Consider the following 19,854-nt stretch of genomic DNA (forward strand, 5'->3'; position numbering starts at 1 on the left):
TTATAAGAAAATTACTGGTTTTAAAATTTTAAATTTGATTTTGCTCTATGGATGTGATAGTGTAATCAACATAATAACTCTATATTACATCTTCTTTATGTGAAACATAAATTTCTCATTTTGGACTATAAATCATGTGTTGTTTGTACTTCTAAAATGCACCCGTAGCATTAGCACGAGCACACATGGCAGAAAAAGGCTCCCTCTTGCCTATCCTTCAACAGGAGCTAGATGTCATATTGACATTCCTTAAGGGACCATTGGGCTTAGAGAGATCGAGTTTGTATGCACAGTAGTATTTTGCCTACCATACTAAGCTATCTGTATTGCATTGATACACTCGAGTGATAAGGGCATTATCTGTTATGCAATCGAAGAATTTCACAACCTTGGGAGCGACCACTACAGCACGGTAAAGTTACAAAGATGTTACAAACACGCCAGCCTCAAGCATGGGACCGGCTAGCGGTAAGAAAACCACATACCCCCAAAACATAGCACTATATTTCCATTTTTTTTCCTCTAAAGAGATTTACATTTGCTCAATCAAATACAGGATATCATAGATAATATGTTGAGAAAAATGTGGTGAAGGCTGTCAAATCTGCCCAACTTGGGAACAGGCTCTTCAGCTTCTTTGTGCTATCAACAAGATACTGGTCAAGTACTGCTACATCAATTCTCAGACTTTCCGAAGAGTTGGCCTGTCATCAGAGAGATGTTTCAAATTTCCAGCAAAACAAATATTATTCATTATTCAGACAAAAGATGTTTCAAATTTCCAGCTAAACAAATATTATAATGGCTAACAAGAAAAGGAGCTCCAACAGAGTGAACTGAAAGATGGAGAAAGTAACCTCTACTTGAACATCAGCATATCATAGAAATTAGCAAAGGAAACCCAAATACTCCATCTGATCTTAAATATATGACATTTAAGACAAGAAAACTAGTTCATTTTTGAACTAGATATCTTGTCCTAAAATCATATGTCTAAGGACATAGTTAATAAGAAAAGCTCACCCAACGGAGAAAATTAAAGGAAACCCCTACTTAGTGTGTGGAACAGAAGGTATAACCCCAACTTCATGGTTTAGTGTTTCAGAAAACATCTCATTCAAAACCACACCCAAGCTGGCATGAGTTAGTGTCCACAGCAGCAGGTCAAGTTGGAGGTGTGACAATACATGGTGTGAGAATTTAAGAGCACATCTGTCAAATATTAGAACTATACCTATGGTTATGCGACAAGAATATCATGAGTTTGAATTTATACCTCAAAACATGCTTTAAGGCAGTTAGGCAGGTATAGTGAAACAAATGGAATAAATAATATTCAGCTGTGTTCTTTGGTATACTATATTAGTCCCTTGGCCTTATTGTCTCAGTTTGCTATAATTTAAAAATAAGAACTAATGCCATTTAAGGACCAATCAAAAACCCTGGCAGTGATTCCCATGGGTTTGATTATGGGGTATATATCATTACCTCCAACCAGAATGACCAATCCACATTGCTCTTTCCACTGAGTCGACAAATATATGATGGTGGTCCGCCACTTACAGTTTGAGGAGCTAGTGAGGACAAGAGAATTAGTTATTATCCTGCAAGTCTAATGGAAGCAAACACAAGTAAATGGCAGAAAATAATGCAACCACCTGGGAGCATGTTATCAGCAAAGGACCAATTTGATAGTGGCCCAGTAACATTGAGCACAGCGGTCCATATCTCTGATAATGAACTGAAATAGATAAAACAATGTAAAATGAATATGCATATGCATATGAAAAAAAATGGTTAACAGATTTAGCAAATTGTACTCTTCTCTTTTCAATCGATTGTAGTAAAACCAATATAATTCTTACCCCAGTGAGAGATTGAGATGCACCCTTCGCTGCCCATTGTTACTCCAGGTCTTCTGAACATGTAGCTGGGGAAAATTGTGGTAGTGCTTTCTAATTTCATCAGTTTGCGCCTGAAACTTTAAACTTCCAGAGAACAAGAAGGGGACAGGATACAGAGCCTGCAAAATGAAACAACAATATTGCTGAATGTTGCTTGGTGTATTTCCTTCAAGATGCATTCAATAAAGGCACAATATGTGTTGAAAAAACTAGAGGCACTTGCGACAATTCTGATGACTCAATGTTAAGGCTATCCAACTGTACAATCATGATTACTCACCACCCAGGAGCTTCTATCAGAACGATACTTTTCTTCAAAGGACAACTCTGAGTTATCCTTCAACCATTTGGCTGCCTCAGGTGCATTGTTGAAAAGGAACTCCAACGAGTTAGCATCAACCACAGAGAAACCATAGTTTGAATCCACAACCTCATTAGCATCTGAAAATGGAATGATGTTTTGGAAAGGCCAGGGATATGCATTAGATAAATTTTATTTCTCATCTCACAATGTAGATAAGTATAAATTTTGTTGCTCAGAACATTGGTAATAACTTTGGACAAAATGCCAGTGCTAAAAAGCAATAATCTACAAATATCAATATCTGGACAGGTCCAGAAAAGGACACATGTTTTGCAGAAAAGGGTGGTTTTAACTTTTATAATTACTAACTGATGCACTAAAAATTATTACAGAAATTCCATAAATACAGAAACCCTGTAGGCCTGTACTGTCTATTTTCCAAGGGCGAGAAAATTAGACTTCCTCCACTGTAAACAATAACTTAGTTTCAGTTGGAGGTGGAGCCAGAACAGCTCAATAAAAAGTGAGTAGAGGATCAAATAAATACTTAAAATCCATTGCAGTTTTGTAAACAATAAAACTAAGTTAGTCTCTGGGCATGATTGGTGTAATGCCAATGCTAGCGCTACCAAAAAAATTAGTAATATATAGCATTTGGCTATTGTTGGGTTGGGTACCAGTAAGACTAACCAACATTGCCCCTACTGTGTGTTCTTTGTGCCAAAACCAGGTTAAAATTAAGGGCACCAAGAATGTCAGCCAAAAAAAAAATTGGAAGCCAACAGGAGGGCCCTCAGTGGGGTGACAAAACCTGATTGGGTGCATTAACCTTTGAATCTTCCAGATGTGTGTGCTTCAGATGACATTTTCTCCTAAACCATGCATCAAATTTACAATAAATTTGAACAATTGCTTTCCTTGGAATTAAATTTAAAAAAAATCATGTTGGGTATATTTTGAGGCTAAAACAATTGCCAGCACATGGCACCTACATGTCATACACAAAGTTGGACTTTTGGCAGTACATGGTGCCATGGTAGATCTAAACACCCTGGCATTGGGTCTCAAATCAAACAATCCCTCAGTTCTTAAGACTTGTACCATACCAATTGAGAATGCATCATTTTTTTTCCATGACTCAAGGAAGAGCGAACCTGTAACATAAGTGTGTTGAAGAACAACTCTTTTTGGTGCTCCAGTGCTGTAAGGAAATAGTTGGGATGAGATAGCCAAAGCAACCACCGTAATTTGCAACAGACCCTGGAGAATTGAGGTCTGGGATAACCAACGAGTAGCAATAGGTGCTAGAGGACCAAAACACCAACCAACCACCAGTCCAACTGCGGCTCCAACAATAATATCAGGCACAAAAAATCCTGCAAGAAGGCCAAATAGTTAATTCATAGCTATTAATGGCGAATGGAGATCAGTTAACAAATTGTCCTGAACATAAGATTACTCCATGGAGCAAAGCATATGAAGAACATTCTATTCATATGCTTATACTCCAGTACTCAACTAAATCAGTAGGTAAGCTGACTATCTAGCTAATGTTTCACTACATGACAACTTCAATTATGGTGTTTGTACTAAAGCACTATTTGTTAGAGAATTATTAAATAATCCATACTATTATATAGCATGTCTGTGAAAGGTCTATCTCACCCAAGTCAGTAGGTGGAGCCCGTTAAGTAGTATGCTCCTATCTTTATTATTCTCAAGTTATTTTATAGTACATTCCACATGAATTTATCTTCCAAATGCAACTCATCATGGAGAAAAATGGAAGATGAAGAAATCATATTTTAATATGCAGAGTGCCTTCCAATAAAGAACCCACATCCCACAAAACTAGGAAGCAATGCAGGCGAACAACATTTCAGGTGTGTATAACCAAACAAAACAAAATCAGGGTGTCTAGGACCAAAATTGACTTATTGCAAATATGATATTCAACTATTCACACCAAATGTTTTAATGCCACAAATACTTCAACAAACTCTGAACTGAAATTGGAGGCAGTATACTAACCATATGGTTTTGGAAGAGATCCCATCATGCCCATTTTTTCAATCAGAAACTGAATAAGGAATCCACCATAGTAAATACAATAAAGGAGACATGGGATCATAGGCACCACATATACAACCAACAACCTGCACATTATTTGTCTGAATTAAAAAAACAGATCTCGAAGCAAACATATTATGACGGTTGGATGTGAGCAAACATATTATTTGTCTGAATTTCCATGCATCTTCAGCATGGAGAAGTTTTGTTAGAGAAACTACGTGTGTAGGACAATATCACGAAGATTGAAATTTTCAAGTAAACTCTTGGACCCGCAAAACAGGGGTTCAAATTCACAAGAAAAAACATATAAAAGTATGAAATAGTTTTTGTTTGATCAAGAACAAACAAAAGGACAAAAATAAAATAAAATGTGTAGTGAATGCTATAATTCACTCAATGGAAGTTCTCTACTAGATCAAATTTTGTCACAAATAAAATAAGTCAAAGAGGCCTCTGGTTGGTGCAAAGGTTGTTCAAAGAAATAGGGAACCAGCGAGGCCAATAATACCATCATCATTTTCTAAACCATGCCATCATAATCTCAGTATTTCACGTACTTTTTTCTTACACAAAACATCCCATATACATCTTACAGTTACGTTGTAGTATGTGCTGATCTGAAACTTAAAAAATCTATTCATGCTTAAAGTTCGAATAGGCATCACTTGTGCACTCCTGGATTACGTTTCGCTGGTGAAAATTTCATATTCTGTTTTTCTTATCACAGGTGTCATGAATTCGCTTTTGTGCATTTGGTAATTGATAGCAAAAAGAGAACCAAAAGGTGCTTCTGTGCAAAATTGTCTTTTTCATCGAACTGGTCGTATAGTAATTCATGATAAGTGTTTGTTGAAGGCACTTAATGTCAAACAGTGCATATGCCAGTGATACTAAGTGACTGTTTTTGGAATATCATAGCGCTGGCATGATGACAAAACGAAATTAATAATTTGTGTTGAGCAAATAAAAAAATTTGTATGATAGATCACATTGTAAACGTGGAAAATAATCAAATGAGATCAATAAGTACAACAGAGATTGCACACTTTGGTGATTGTTGGTTCCACTGCCTCTTAATGATGCTAGAGATAAATCGCCCAAGAAGCATTGACATGGAAATGAAAAATGTTAGAAAACCTCCGCTCAGCCCAGCTAGCGTGTAGGCCTGCAAAAAAATGAATTAGACTAAGCATGAAACATGTAGGAACATTGAAACTAATTGGTTCAAAATAAGGCATTAAAATTAAAATAGAACAGAGCTTTTGTACCACCAATTATTTTTTCTTAAAAAAAGTATTGTCTGTACTCTTATTATGCATCATGAATGTTCACATCTATGTACATGTAGTATTTGTCCCTATTTTTTCAAGATGGCCAGTCAGTAATGCGTACACATGAAACAAAATCACCATATACAGGAAGCAACAATCCCTACTATTACGAAGAGCCTTATCAGTCATTACTTCCACTGCCCCTTTCATCACCCTGTTAAAAATGAACGAGAAAAGAAAATCTCCCAAAATAAAGTCTGACAAAAAGTCCACGTCATATGTTATGTAACTGAAATCATGTTTTGATTCTAGATCTTAATAACCAGTAATCTTTGATCTGCTTAGATCAGTACTTTCTATTGTAATATATCTGTAAATAAAAACTAGTAAGATTGAAATGTTATGGTAGTACTTTTCAAGATGAATCTACAATTCACATGTTCAATGTCAACACCAGTGGAGATATCAATAACCAAAGTTTAAGAAGCTATGTAAGGTTATTATTAATAGTAGTACAGCTGCGATGTGTCAAGGTAAACGATCTTTAGAGATGTTCAGAACCATACCATAGTTATTACAGAATACAACCCAAAAGATCCCCAAAAGTGTGTTTGCTCCGATAGCCCCTAGAATTTTAAAACAAAAATCCATTAGAAAAAGCATAATCTATATTCATTACAGTGCACTTTCACCACCAGCAGATGCTAGCTACATGCAAGGAACTAGAAAACATATATATTCTATTCATAAGACAGACTATGCAGATTTCAGAATGCTGGCAAAAACCTTCTATTTGCAAATGATTTGATACCATAAAAATTCTGCCACGCAAGGATATATGGCCAATTGACCATTCCAAACTATGGTCACCCTAAACGTTCTGCATATGAAGTAGTCCAGGTAACTAGTACTTGATTTCAAAATATGTGGCCTGTAATATTTCCAATCATGATCAAATATGTGTGCACGGCTGCGCGAAGATTGGTTCATGCCAGGGGGAGAGACATCATGAAGGCATCGCTTGAAAGGTCAAGAAAAGGCACCAGAAAGCCTGTTTCTACCCATACACCATTGCCACAGGCCAGGTCTTAAGTCTTAACCCATATTTTTGGGGAACACATGGCAAAGGGCCTTTTTTTCTGTGAGAACCAGAGCTCGAGCCCAGGTGAGTAGCCTTACAACTGGAGGGCTTTACCGCCATGCTACAATCATGTTCTCCACAAGTCACTACGATCATTTATATGTGTTTTCTTATTGTTGAGCACATAAAGTAGCATACTCTAGTCTATAAAGCAGTGTCCAACTATTTGGTTCAATCTGCAGGCACAGATGATCACGAAAGTATTCATACATCAACAACCAATACAATACAATAAATAAGGATGATCATATCTTTTATTTGTATTCGTTTTCATAAAAACGAAATGATCTACAAGCAGATAAAAAAAAGGAAACTGTGAAAGGATAGCACAAACTACATGTTATAACTAAGGAAATACCCATATACTCCTTGGCAGCAATAGACCAACCAGTGAAGCAGGGACGAACATTAAGAATGCCAAATAAGGGTGAGCAAACCTGCATCCATGCAATGAACATATAAGAACAAAATTGCTATCTATGGCATTTGCAACTTTTATGGAAATACATCATTAAAACAGTAAGGCAGCATGGCTTTGTCTCTTTCAGGACTCAAAATTAGCATAAAATGTCTGAGCATGCCATGACTGCGAAACCTGAAGGGCAAAATAGTCCATCCATCAACACTGTAACACCTATGCCCTGTGGCAAAGAACCTCAATTTTATAATGACCTAGCTAAATTGCAAAAATTTAGTGGTAAATGCCAGCAAAGCTCAGGGTACTGTGGCAAATTTCACATTAATACATAGGTTCATTGCACATTCTAGTATGTAAGTGAGAAAGCACCTTAAAGGCACAAGACCACAGTGCGACAATAACTGCAGTAGATAAAAAAATCAATACTAAAGTACCCAACAGAAAACCTGTTATGGAAGGAAATGAAAATATCCACAAAAATGGGTAGGAACGACAAATAAGAGTGGGTGGATGCACAAATCTAGAAGCAACACTGTCACAATTGAGTAGTGGGTGGATGCAAATCAAACCGTCGATACAACTTTCACATTCTAGAAGCACAATGAATCACCAATGGACACCAAAACTTTTAAAAAGATAGACAATTACCAATTCATTGCATTTTTTGTGAACAACAATCTTAATGCCGCAGCCCCAGCAGGGATAAATATTGCAAGGATGACACCAAATGCATGGAGTAACATTCCTGCAACCATATGTGAGACATTATAGCTCGCCAGCACAGTTATTCTATAGAATTAAGTAAATACATAAAGCTAGTATCTAATCAGTTTTGCGACTGGGCACTTCTCATAAAACTTCACAAAAACTGCAAAAAGTTTATCTATAATCCAAATTAATATGATATCATCTATGAAGCTAAAAAAAATGTATAGGCATAAATACAGAAAAGATTAGCTTCAGACCACTAAGGAAAGTTCAGCTTTTATCGAAATAGCATTCAACTATTTAGCCTTAGAAAATACCAAGTGTAAATCTACAATTATATGTGCGCTGAGGCCCTAATTGTGAAGATGTAAATGCATTACATGGAAACTTTAAACTAGAGAGGAGAAAAAAAATTGAAGTTCGAAAAATTAGACTTCAAAAATTTATGTCAAATTGTCAATTAATTGTTTGACATTTCTCTTAGTTGATTTTCCTAGAGTTTAAATCAAACTTTATATAAACTTTATAAGATAGGGGCAGTACACATGCAAACAGGTATGCTTGAACAATTTTATATGTTATGTCCAGATACCTCCCATACTCCTTTCCTTAAATAACCTCTGCCCTCATATGCAAAAGGTAAAAGAGCTAGCATGATATTACTTCAATGTACATTTCAGTCACTTTACCTCTTATTAAATCTAAAAGAGATATAGACCATGCCATCAAGGTAATGTTTGGGAACTTCAGGAACAGTGGTGCAAGAAAAAAAATGGTTATTGGTAGACTGTGAAGAATCAGAGAGACATCACGAGAATAAAAAACCTGTAAGCAGGAATGAAAATTTAAAAAAAAACTGTAAGTAGGAATGAAAAATAATAATAAATTTAATCATAGTTCACAAGCAATGGCAGAAATACATGACATATTTAGTGGAAAAGAAAACATGTTCACATCCAAATGGTGTTATCCTCAAATTTGGAAGAACACAGGATTAACTTACCATGAACCAAGTCAAATAATCAAAAAAGACAGCTCGTGAATCCTCAATTCCATCCTTAGCAGCTTTATTTGATGTCTCATTATCTTTTAACGACATAGAATTTGTGAATGCCTTGACTAGGTGGAATAAATTTTCACCACGTGCTTGAATACTTCCAGGACTGGTACAGAAGGGATAATTCTACAATTATATTATTTCACATGAAATATTAGAGATTCTAATTAGGATAATAGTACATACAATAGATTCTCCAATGTATCATATGAGGTATGATAGAAATAACCACCCAGAACAAAGATAATATCAAGTCCTGGAATGTTGGTAATGTCTTCAGCAAATATCCTATAATCTGTATCACCTGGAATTATTCCGAACATATCCTGTATATAGGAAGTACAATGATTCAGTCAATATATATCAGCTGGATTATACAGCAGTAGAGGTTAAAAGATTGAGTGGTTGCAACATGTATCGAAGAACAAACCAAAGGATGAATCCAGCATCTAACAATCATAACAGAGTATTCATGAAGTGCTTAACAGCTCACTATTAGGTTCAACAGTGCATAGCTTATTTAGATCCATAAGAGATATAAACCATTGAGTTGCAAACAATCGCCTAATTGGGGAAATTGATTTTCTGCATGCGACCACTTCTCTTTTACTTGTTGATTTGGATGTTCTTTTACCAATATTTCTTAATATTTTAGGCTTGGGGCCTACAGAATGAAGGATTTTTAAAAAAGGCACATGGAAATGAGAATTTCAAATCTCCCTCCTTCACTGGCAACTGATATTCTCACTGCCAAGCAACATCTAGCAATATTCAAACAAAGTGAATATTGCGAGCAATCGACATACTCGTAAACCTCAAAATAAGCTGGCTTGGCTGACAGGTTGTAGGCTAAAACACAGGAGCTAAAACAAGCATGTAAATAGCCTTACGAAAGCACATGAAATGAAGCAATTTCAAACCCCCAAAAAAAAGTATATGAACCCTTTTGCACAACCTACATAAGAAATGATGCAAGGTAACTAGTTAAGAAGCAAGAACCTGAGCGACGCTATTGGCCATAGGATACTTTGCAGACTGAGCATAAACACGAGAAGGCCACGATCCAGGTCCAGATTGGCAAACTAAATCTGGTAACAAAAAGGTAAATTGGTAGGATAAGATTCACGTCTAAAAGCAGCATAGTAATCAAACAAAAAAATTTAACTTTAACATGCCAACATGTCCATGTGTTATGGTTGTTAGTGTTAACAAAAACAAAAGCCATTCATAGTTTTGCGTTTTATCCAACAATGCAAGAATCAGTTTATAATAATAAATAACAAAACAAAAACGAATCCATAAAACAGAGCCAATTCATACTCTCCTCAAGCAACAGACAAACAGTACTCAGTTGCTAACTTAACAATTAACATAATAAAAGGTTTCTCATATCTAGGATAATGCACATTAACGATCAAATGTCTTAACATCAATACAAGAGTTTTAACATTATGAACCTGTCAATTCAAATTAACAGACTCAACTGTTTGAGAAATCCATCTGATGGTCCTTTTACATAGGGAGAAAAAACTTTATAGGCTTGCAGCAGCAGTTCCATTGGATGCAGAACTAAAATATCTAGACACACAGCAAAACTTAACCAACCAATAAGCAACACATGCAAATATTGAATAGTAGTTACAGGAAGACAAAATAGCACACAAAAGCTTCAGATCTACAAAATTAAAATATCAAATGAAACTTAGGATATGTTAGAAGTTACCAATATACTAGTGAACCGTACACTCATCGTGATAATTTCCTGAAAACCAATATGAAAACATTACTAACTAGGAAAATAATACCTGTACCCCCACTTCCAGAAGCTTCAATATTAATGAAAGCACCGATTGAGCTGTTCCATGCATGTGCCTTAATAAAACCATGTGAGCCCTGGTTAAACATCATCGAACATGGGAGCAGGTGAGTTGCTTCACTGGGTTTATTACACGAACAAATCAACTGAATCAACACAATTTTTACCATTTCTTTTAGATGCTGCTTCATAAATCCCCATTTTTATCAATTTTTTTCATAAGAAGAAAAAATATTTGGAGGACTGTCATGTTTCTTTTCTGTGACAGATAGACTATTTGTAGGATTAGACTATTACTAGGTTGGCCAACCCTACAATTCTTCGGCAACAAGATACAACCATACAATTCTTTTCCACCAAGATAAATGAAGGTATCTCCACTCAGATGAGAAGATTGAAGCTATCCAGCCCTTGGAACATGGCTGAGACTGAACTGAAGCACAGCCAATTAAACAGCATTTCCATTATCGGAAATTACTCCCACCACAACAATTACTATTTTCATTTATGCATTCTATATACATGTGAGGCCAAGTGGTCGAGCAATTAGGTGACAACTGACAGTAACATACCAAAAGAAAAAGTTCTTCTGCACCATTGAAAAGGAAAATCACCGGTCGAGGAGGTACCCACCCAGAGTCAATGATGAGTCGTGATAGTTCAAGCATAGATGCTGGAAAAGAAATATTCCATAAGAAGTCTGCATTGTAAGAACAACGTCTATGTTTAGAAGACAGACATTTGTACTTACCAACACAGGAACCACAGTCTGCCGCACCAGGAGATCCGAGTGGACTGTCAAAATGTCCATTCACCAACAAGGATGGATCACCATCTTCTGAAACATTTGATGAAATCCTGTAATTAATTGTTATATCTTAGAAAATAATTTGACTCTTCAAAAAGAATATACAAGCTAGAGAAACTATTACCCATATTAGAACCCCAATCATAGTTAAAGTGACCCTTTGCTAGTAATGGATTCTAAACTAAATTAGATTATGAGTTCAGCCATACAGGCCATGGGAAAACAACGAAACAAACCATGTTAGCATTTAGTGGTGAAGTGAGAGTGAAAGTTTAGTTGTTGGAACGGGAGGGAGCTTTGGGCATATTCAGGGTGCTTCATAGTTCAAACCCTTCACCCAGAGGTAAGGTAATGTGATTTAAATTAGGCTGGTCAATGTTCCAGCTTAGTAACTGGCTCATCCTTCACCAGGTTTGATTGACAGTTGTCAGTAATTGCCGGGGTGGCTCAACAGATGAATGGCTAGTACTTATTATGCATCTAGATAGCAGGTTACACTCCTACTGTATGCTATAAGCAATTGAAAACTGTATCCACTGCTTCTTTTGAAATGATCTTAGTGAACCAGAATAAACGCAGTTTCCAGTTTTACTCAATATATTTGAAGAAGATTGTAGAGGCAAGACATAACATTACATCCAAAATTAACATAAAGTTCTATCATAAAAACATTAAAGGAGGTATGCTTACAAATGCACACTTTAGATAAATTGTAATAGGGATATGAATGAACATGCATGGGAGTTAATGTTTTTGTGGGAAGAATATTGAACTAAGTTAGTTTTAACCTTTTAATAGTTTCTTGCGTTTAATAAAATTCACAGCCACCCAATTACATTCACACAAAAAAGAATGTGGTAATATAGGAGAGCAAAACCATGAACGTACCTCATGACAATATTCTTATGATTCCTGTAGCCGAGTGTTACTCTATGACGTAGAAACATCATGCTGAAAGATCCACTAACAAGCGTTTCCTCGACCTCTATTCTGCAATGGGAAACAAAAAGGTGAAGTCAATAACAGATTACAAGTAGAACACAAACTGCATAAAAGTTGTCCTATCAGATTTCTAAATACTGCACCAGAATTTAGTTAATTTCTCAGTGGTTCTTAGTACAGAATAGCAAAACATGTACATCAGAAACTACTGCATCTGCATGAAAACCAAAAATTAGATCTGTTGTGTATGCATGGAAACTCCTGCAGATCAGGATGACCTATGGTCTGGGTAGAGAAAACCTCAAGAAAGAGATAATGGTAGACATTTCCAAATTTGCAAATGTCAGCACCGCCGGCGAGCCTTCGTCAGAGTTGATGAAGACCCCGTGTAACTGCACACCACGAGCACAGGAACACACGCACGCACGCGAACACAGAGGGATTGGCGCCACTAACAGCTTGCGACTTTTTCTGACTGTTTAGATTTATACAAAGGATTGAGCGCTCTCAGTGCTACGACGCTGCACTCGTCACGATCTCCTACTGGACCGCGCCATCCCACAATCGAGATCAAGTCGAGTACCTCCACTACCACAAAATAAACGGGAGTGCACTGCATGAACACAGCATGCATCTGGCTCCAACAAAAACGACGTGCTCAACCTGGCTAGGATCGATCCCTCCTTATTCTAAGCTAAGCCAATAACTATGAGCTGAGCCAAGCTAGGATTACAACAAAGAAAAAGACAACAAAATTTTGCTGGCATGATCGAACCCCACAGGTTTAAGGACAAAATTCTGCTGTTAATTCGTTTGACATAGACCAGGACACTTACTCCGGCATACCTAAATTCAGCCAACATACACACTCACTTCAATGCAAGATGTAATAAACAAAAGAAAAATAAACTCAAAAGTAACATTCCAACAAGGGCAGAAGGTGCCTTGGACATCATTTGGATCACTAGTAGTTTGGATTTCCGCAATTTCAACCAAATTACAAAACCACTGCAAAAACCTAGTCCAGTGAACTGCTGGTGCTAATCAGATAGAAGGGTGTGGCCTTGATAATAATATTGGCCAATCCAGGGGCTTCAAATGTTAATTTCAAGCTACCATGGATCTGGCCCTACTCCATCTGTTCTGCTTGGACCACACTTTCTGTCCTTTTATCCTAAAGACGAATCAGTTGAGAAGTCCAGATAGCAGATACCACATTAATTCTAGCGGCTCGCAGAGCATGCAAACTGATAGTTGTCGCATTCCAACTTTAATAGATCCCGATTTAATGCGATACTAGGAGAAGCAATCCAGCGAGCACCCCTCGGGCAGGACCACAACCCAGCACCCGAGAGCAGCAGAAACCATCACTGTCGCTGGAACCGCAGAGCAGAGGAAGCATTGGAGGGTCCAAATCGACAAAAAGGCGGAAAGGACGTGGGTGAGGGGCGAGGCGAGGGGGGAGATTCACCTGTACTCCGGGCCCGCACGCGCGGCGAGGCCCTCGAGCTCCCCATTGATGTACTGCGCGGCGGCCTCCAGCCCCGGGCTCCCCTCCTGCAGCAGCAGCAGCAGCAAACAGAGGTAGAGCAAATCAGCACCCGTCACGTCAACACGAGCGAGAGGGAGCGGGAGGGGCGGGCGGACCTGGCGGCCGGGGATGTCGACGGCGAGGCGGTGGAGGTGGCGGAGCACGCGGCCCTCGGCGAAGTCCCCCGGCGGCGCGTCGGCGCCCAGCGGCGCGACGTGGCGCATGTGGATGACGCGGTAGGCGAGGAGCGCGAGGGCGCCGTAGAGCGCCGCGAGCGCGAGCAGCACGCGCGCCGAGTCCCCCGCGCCCGCGGCCGCGGGCGCGGGCCGCCGGCGCGGCGGCGCGCGGGGGGCGGCCATCGGGGGGCGGGCGGGGCGGTCAGCCTCGGCGGCGCCGCCGCTGTCGTCGCGACTCGCGAGCGAGGATTCGGACGGGCGGGGCGGGGAGGGGCGTGGCGGGGCCAAGGAAAAAAATTTCGACCGGTAAATCCGGTTTACCGGAAAATTTACCGTTACCGGTAGTGTCCGAGAAACGGATTTCGGTGATATTTCGTATTTACCGGTTTCAAATTTGAAAATTTCAAAAAAATTTATATAAAATAGGGTAAAAATCTGATAAAAAACTAGACATTTTTATGAGCATTTTGGACTAATATTTTTTGAAATCTAACCTCATATGTTGTGTAAAAAAACAGACCCGTACGACGGTGAGGATGGTAGCTCTACCTCTGTCAGTTCCACCTACAGGCTACAGCTACCCGTCGGCACCCACCTTTGTGTGGCCACCACAACCACATCCGATGGCTGTCCCTCCGCGTCCTCTATATGGATATCCTCATATGTACTATCAAGGATACCTCCCATATGGATTTCCTCACATGTACTATCAGGAATATCCCCCAGAGCAAGATCACAGAGATGACGAATGAGTACCCATGTATGTAGGTAACACATCTTTGTTATTTTCTATCGTGGTCAACATTTTTCGGTCCATACGCAGCGAATTCCACCGAAATTACAACGGAATTCGGTCGAAAAATCCGAAATTCGATGATTTCAAATTTGAATTGGTTTACCGATCGGTAAATCCGGTAAACCGGCGGTTTTCGGTAACTTACCGTTACCGGTAAGGACCGGTAAATCACTTACCGCCGGTAAGTTTTTCCCTGGGCGGGGCTGGGTGCGGTGGGAGGCGGGGACCCTCGTGACCCACCGCGGCGAAGGTCCACCAAACCGCCCGGTTCCGGTTTGGTCCGGTATGAAATCGGTCCAAATTCAAAATTTAAATTTGAATTTAAAAAAAATGAAAAACTCCTAAAAAAATCTTAAAAATACTTCAAGTTGCGACGAATCTAATGGTGTCAAATTTTCTCAAAAATGCGTTCGTTTAACATACTTTTCGGACATTTAAAGTTAAAACAAAAAAGAAAAGGAAAAAAATGAGACGGCCCATTAAGACCCACTCGGTAAACCGGTCTAACCGACCGGTATACCGGTTACACATGCGATTTTAAATTTGGATTTGAATGCAAACCGGCCGGTAAACCGGTCTAACCGGTCGGTATACCGGTACGAACCGGTTGAACTGAGTTTTTTGAATTCAAATTTGAATTTGACCGGTTTCTACCAGTAATCGGTCAAACCGGTCCGGTAAACCGGAACCGAACGCCGGCGGTTAGGTCCGACCGGTCGGGAAATGAAACCCTGGCGGCGAATGGGAAGATTTGATTTGACTTGGTTTGGGGGAGGCGGAGCTGGACGGGGGGTGGAGGTGGTTCCAGAGTTGATGCGATGGCGGACCGGGGGGTGGCGGACGCCGGGAGGTCAGAGCGGGCCGGAAATCCTTGACCCGGGGAAGGGTCCCGTACCAGATGGATGCGCCGGCCAGTTTGGACGCGGGTCGCTGTTTGGGTGGAAAATCCTCGGAACGGAAGTCTAGCGGTTTCATTCAGTTCAGGCCGCGTCTGAAACACAATTTCCAGGTGTCAAAAGATACGGCAAGATAGCTAATTTGATCCTTCAATTTTTTATCTCAGGTTCAAATCCATCCCTTATAACTATCAAATTGACCAATTTCATCCTCAAACTTTCTATTTAAGCTCATTTTCATCCCTGGAGTCAATAAATATAAGTATACTCCTTTAGCTCTATTTTTTTCCTCGCATTAGAAAATATGGTTCAGCAAACAATGAGAATGCACAGATAAATAAGAATGCAAACCTTTTATTCATTGGCACAAGATCATCAGTAACTTATTCTAGCTATTGTTTAGTGAATTATGAGTTAGTGTACCACTTGAGTTAATACTGCTATTGGACTTGGTAACACAACCAGAGCTTTACATACACTCTGGCATGACTTGGCATGCCACGTAGCCCTGCACGGCAAGAGCGTGGGCCCAAGAAATAGGTAGAAGGAGTGATCTGCAGTTGGCGCAATGGTGATCCAGAAATAAGATGGGCCCTACAACATGCAAAACAGTGATTGTATGGAGACGAGAGAGAAGTAGCCTGCCGCATGCACCTCACTTTTTTTATTCACTCTTGCCCGGTAGTAGGACTATTACCTTGTAGTTATTACTACCTACTCCCACAATGCTTCTTACTAGTAGCAAGGTATTTTTTTTATTCCTTCTTACCCCTTCTTACCTCCCATTGCGGGTGCCCTTAGAGATTAAATTGAGTCTAATGAAAAGTTTTAGGACTAAATTAATCTATTTGATAGTTTGAGGATAATTTTGATCCTTGGAAGAAACTTGAGGGATGAAATTGGCTATTTTGTCAAAAAAAATCTACAGATCCTTTCGAGAGAGGAGGGTGTGTATCCTGGTTTATTACACGAAAGTATCTACATCGGGGTTTAATTTTGTTTCAAAATAAAATATTATTTAAGAAACCTGCCACTCATTTGGAACATCAGCCACATGCTATGGAGTCAACCAAATACACCCCCAAAGTAAAACGAACCATTTAATTGGTTTGTGACATGTGGATGACGACTTTATCCGATAGCAGGGTCAATACTTGATAAACTAGACCATATAACTTCCCCCCAAATACTGAACCCAAATGTTAATTGTATTATTTTTTTTAGTGTCTTTGTTTTGTTTTAGCCCGACTCTAGCCTCCCCTAAACCAAAGAAAATGGGTTTGGTAGAAATTAAATCACATATTCCATGAAATACCAAACCGATGAAGTTTTAGGATAACTGGGAGTAATATTTTACATGGCTATATAAAATTTTAAGATCAAACTTGGTATTTGTTTTTTGCAACATGTGGAATTGACAAACAACAAAATGAACGGGCTTGGATCGATGGCAGCATGTATCCACTATTTGTCATTTCGTCTCTTTGGTTCCAAATTAAGTTCGACCATGGATTTTCGGATGGTTATTACGTAGTATCACATCCCCAACATGTAGTATCTTTATTTTAATAAAACCTTTGACATTTTGAGTAAACCATCTTTTTCACCTAAATTGTAATACCAAACCAAGTTTTTCCAGAATGCGGCTCCTCCTTACGATGAAGAAAGAATTTCATGATTATGTGATGGTGTCATTGACAGAGTAAAGAGTAGTTTTTTTTTCATGTGAGGTTTCCTTCTCGGTGCATTATGACCAAGTCTCTCCATGGATTGAACTCAAAGTTAAAGTTTTAAACAAACTGTTCAACTTAAAGTTGACAATTTATTAATTGAATGGTTTATTTAAAACTTTGAGTTCAATGCATGCTTTTGCTAAAAGATCCTAAGCTATCAGGTCAGGGGTGTGATCGTTAGGGCTTGGGAATGCTTTGATGTTTCAATAGCTTTTCATTATGTAGTCGCTAGGGACGGATCTAGGGGGGCGGGGCCCAGCCCACCCTAAGATTCGGCCCAAAAAATTTTACCCCTTGACTTTTTATATTTAATTTTATTTATTAATAGTAGACAAAATAACTAATATTTACTTTCTTGTCTATAGTAATTGATAATTGATTTGAGAACGTAAAAAGTGAGGAATTACATCTTTATAAGATTAGATTGACTCATTCACTAATATATTTAGAAATATTTTTTATTGCACCACCCTAATCAGAAATTCTAGATTCATCACTGGTAACCACAGATTATCTCTTTGTTTTTTTTCTCTGTACTGGGTGGTGTTCTATTTGCTTGGATTTATTTTTTCTTTATTCTTTATCAATCCAATTATTCAATAACTTTTGGTCTTTCCTTTCAAGGGGGAAAACCAGGGTACTTGGTGCTACAAGCCAAGCATCTTGACTGCCCCTCAAAGCCTCTCACTACTTTGCTAGTAGCTACCGTCATAATTTAACAAAAGAAAAGTGTACATCTATTGGTGTAATCTGCACAACTCAGAGCAAGTAAATAATAACTGGTTGATTTTTGTTCCTTCCACTAAATTTCGCTGATCAAAATCAACCCAGTTACTACTTTAACCCTATTGCCGACATTGGGCCTTCTTCTACTTCAGAAACTCAACAAAAGCTCATGGACAGGGGAATTGGATCCCTCAGCAACAGAATGGACAGCAAGAGCAGCAAGGAAACCATTTTGCCGGGGCTGGTGGTTGTGGTGTTGGTTCTGCCGCCGACGCCGGTGCCGGTGCTGGTTCCGGGGCTGGTTCCGGGTCTTGTTGATCAGCTTCCCGTGCCTCGGCTTGAACTTTCGGAGCTTCTTGCTCAGCAAGAGGCTCTGCCTGTTGGGACGACTGTGAATGTGATGTGCTTTGCCACGCAAGCTCAGGAGGGTCATCTTTCACGGATCCACTGTTTTTCTCGTCACTAGCCAATCTGAGGAAATTGCAAGCAATTAATTATTAGGAATAAATACTTAACACCTTTGGTTTTGAAATCATTGGTTGCATCTTTCACCAAAGAAAACTGAAAATAAAAACTGAAAATAAAAGGAAGTAATTAATTTGCAAGTAATTAATTGATTAGCAATGTTAACATTACTTTGCAGATACTTCCTTGAGTATTAGGTAGATTGGTTGTCTATGCTCTAACAAAAACTGAAAATAAAAAGGAAGTACTAAAAGACACTAGGTACTTTAGTATTCAGTTATTAACTGTTTCAGTTTAAACACTATATCTATGATGGGTTGACCAAACATTGAAAACTTGTATGGTAAATCTTGTAAGGGAATAGAACGCTGAGAGATCATACATTGGGAATGCGAAGCTTGTGGTGCTAGCATCGGAACGGTGTGACAGGCTATGGATATAATCAGTATTGCCATCCCCATCTTGGTCCCCTTCCCTGGCAGCAGGCTTCAGTTTTGCACTGGCCTGTACGGTCATCTTCGCCGTCTCACTTCTCATGGGGCTAGAGCTGGTGCTCGGCCTTGGCAATGGCGGCAGTGGCGCCAACGGGTCATTGGGGTTGCTCAGTTCACCTGACTTGCCATACAAGAAGAAGTGGTCCTTTGAAAAGCTCGCGTTCCCAACATTGATGCTAAACAGAGATTCATTTGATGTCACGCTCCAGTCAGTTGGCGACGTCGATTTTGACCTTGCGAAGATGGACGATGGGATTCTTTTAGGGTCTGGACACACATCTGGCGCCCTAGACATGGCCTGCACCGATGGTGACTGCTTTGGGTCAGTGGGGGCATGATTTGAAGATGAACTGCTCTGTTGCCTGATATCTGTGATCACTGGGTTTTGACCAAACGACAATGTGCTGCCTAGTATTGGACTATCTATCTGAAAGAAATCATCGTCATCTATGTCTTCTGATGAAGCAGAAGATGAGGATCTTGACTTCTTGCCGGGCTTGTCTGCGGGTGTTTGCTTATCGGTTTCGGCAGGGGTAACAGAAGGATTGGTGCTCACTTGTCCACTATTTTGGTCGTCTTCCTTCTGATGGACCAT

At 39.3% G+C, this 19,854-nt stretch overlaps 2 protein-coding genes across 3 annotated transcripts; both read right to left on the reverse strand.

Annotated features, from left to right (window-relative positions):
- Window positions 1-298: 298 nt before the first annotated feature.
- On the reverse strand, window positions 299-14,347 carry LOC120668914 (endoplasmic reticulum metallopeptidase 1-like). 2 transcript variants are annotated; one of them, XM_039948722.1, is made up of 21 exons: window positions 14,090-14,347; window positions 13,914-13,999; window positions 12,389-12,490; window positions 11,444-11,550; window positions 11,265-11,365; window positions 10,682-10,769; window positions 9,876-9,964; window positions 9,063-9,202; window positions 8,823-8,982; window positions 8,509-8,644; window positions 7,760-7,856; window positions 7,052-7,130; window positions 6,119-6,178; window positions 5,328-5,446; window positions 4,240-4,379; window positions 3,363-3,584; window positions 2,185-2,345; window positions 1,866-2,023; window positions 1,659-1,741; window positions 1,489-1,574; window positions 299-704 (listed from the first exon to the last, which is right to left on the reverse strand). In XM_039948722.1, exons 1-21 carry the CDS (start codon window positions 14,330-14,332, stop codon window positions 561-563), a joined length of 2,601 nt encoding a protein of 866 aa, XP_039804656.1. In that variant the 5' UTR covers window positions 14,333-14,347; the 3' UTR covers window positions 299-560. The 2 variants fall into 2 exon arrangements, with proteins under 2 accessions (XP_039804656.1, XP_039804664.1); XM_039948730.1 differs by having other exon boundaries at window positions 4,240-4,364; window positions 14,090-14,332.
- A 4,038-nt stretch (window positions 14,348-18,385) lies between these two features.
- On the reverse strand, window positions 18,386-19,854 carry LOC120695944 (nucleolar protein dao-5-like). The gene is made up of 2 exons (XM_039979140.1): window positions 19,148-19,854; window positions 18,386-18,771 (listed from the first exon to the last, which is right to left on the reverse strand). Exons 1-2 carry the CDS (start codon window positions 19,852-19,854, stop codon window positions 18,492-18,494), a joined length of 987 nt encoding a protein of 328 aa, XP_039835074.1. The 3' UTR covers window positions 18,386-18,491.

The sequence above is a fragment of the Panicum virgatum genome, chromosome 2K, assembly GCF_016808335.1.
Source record: "Panicum virgatum strain AP13 chromosome 2K, P.virgatum_v5, whole genome shotgun sequence".
Classification (NCBI taxonomy): Eukaryota; Viridiplantae; Streptophyta; class Magnoliopsida; order Poales; family Poaceae; genus Panicum; species Panicum virgatum.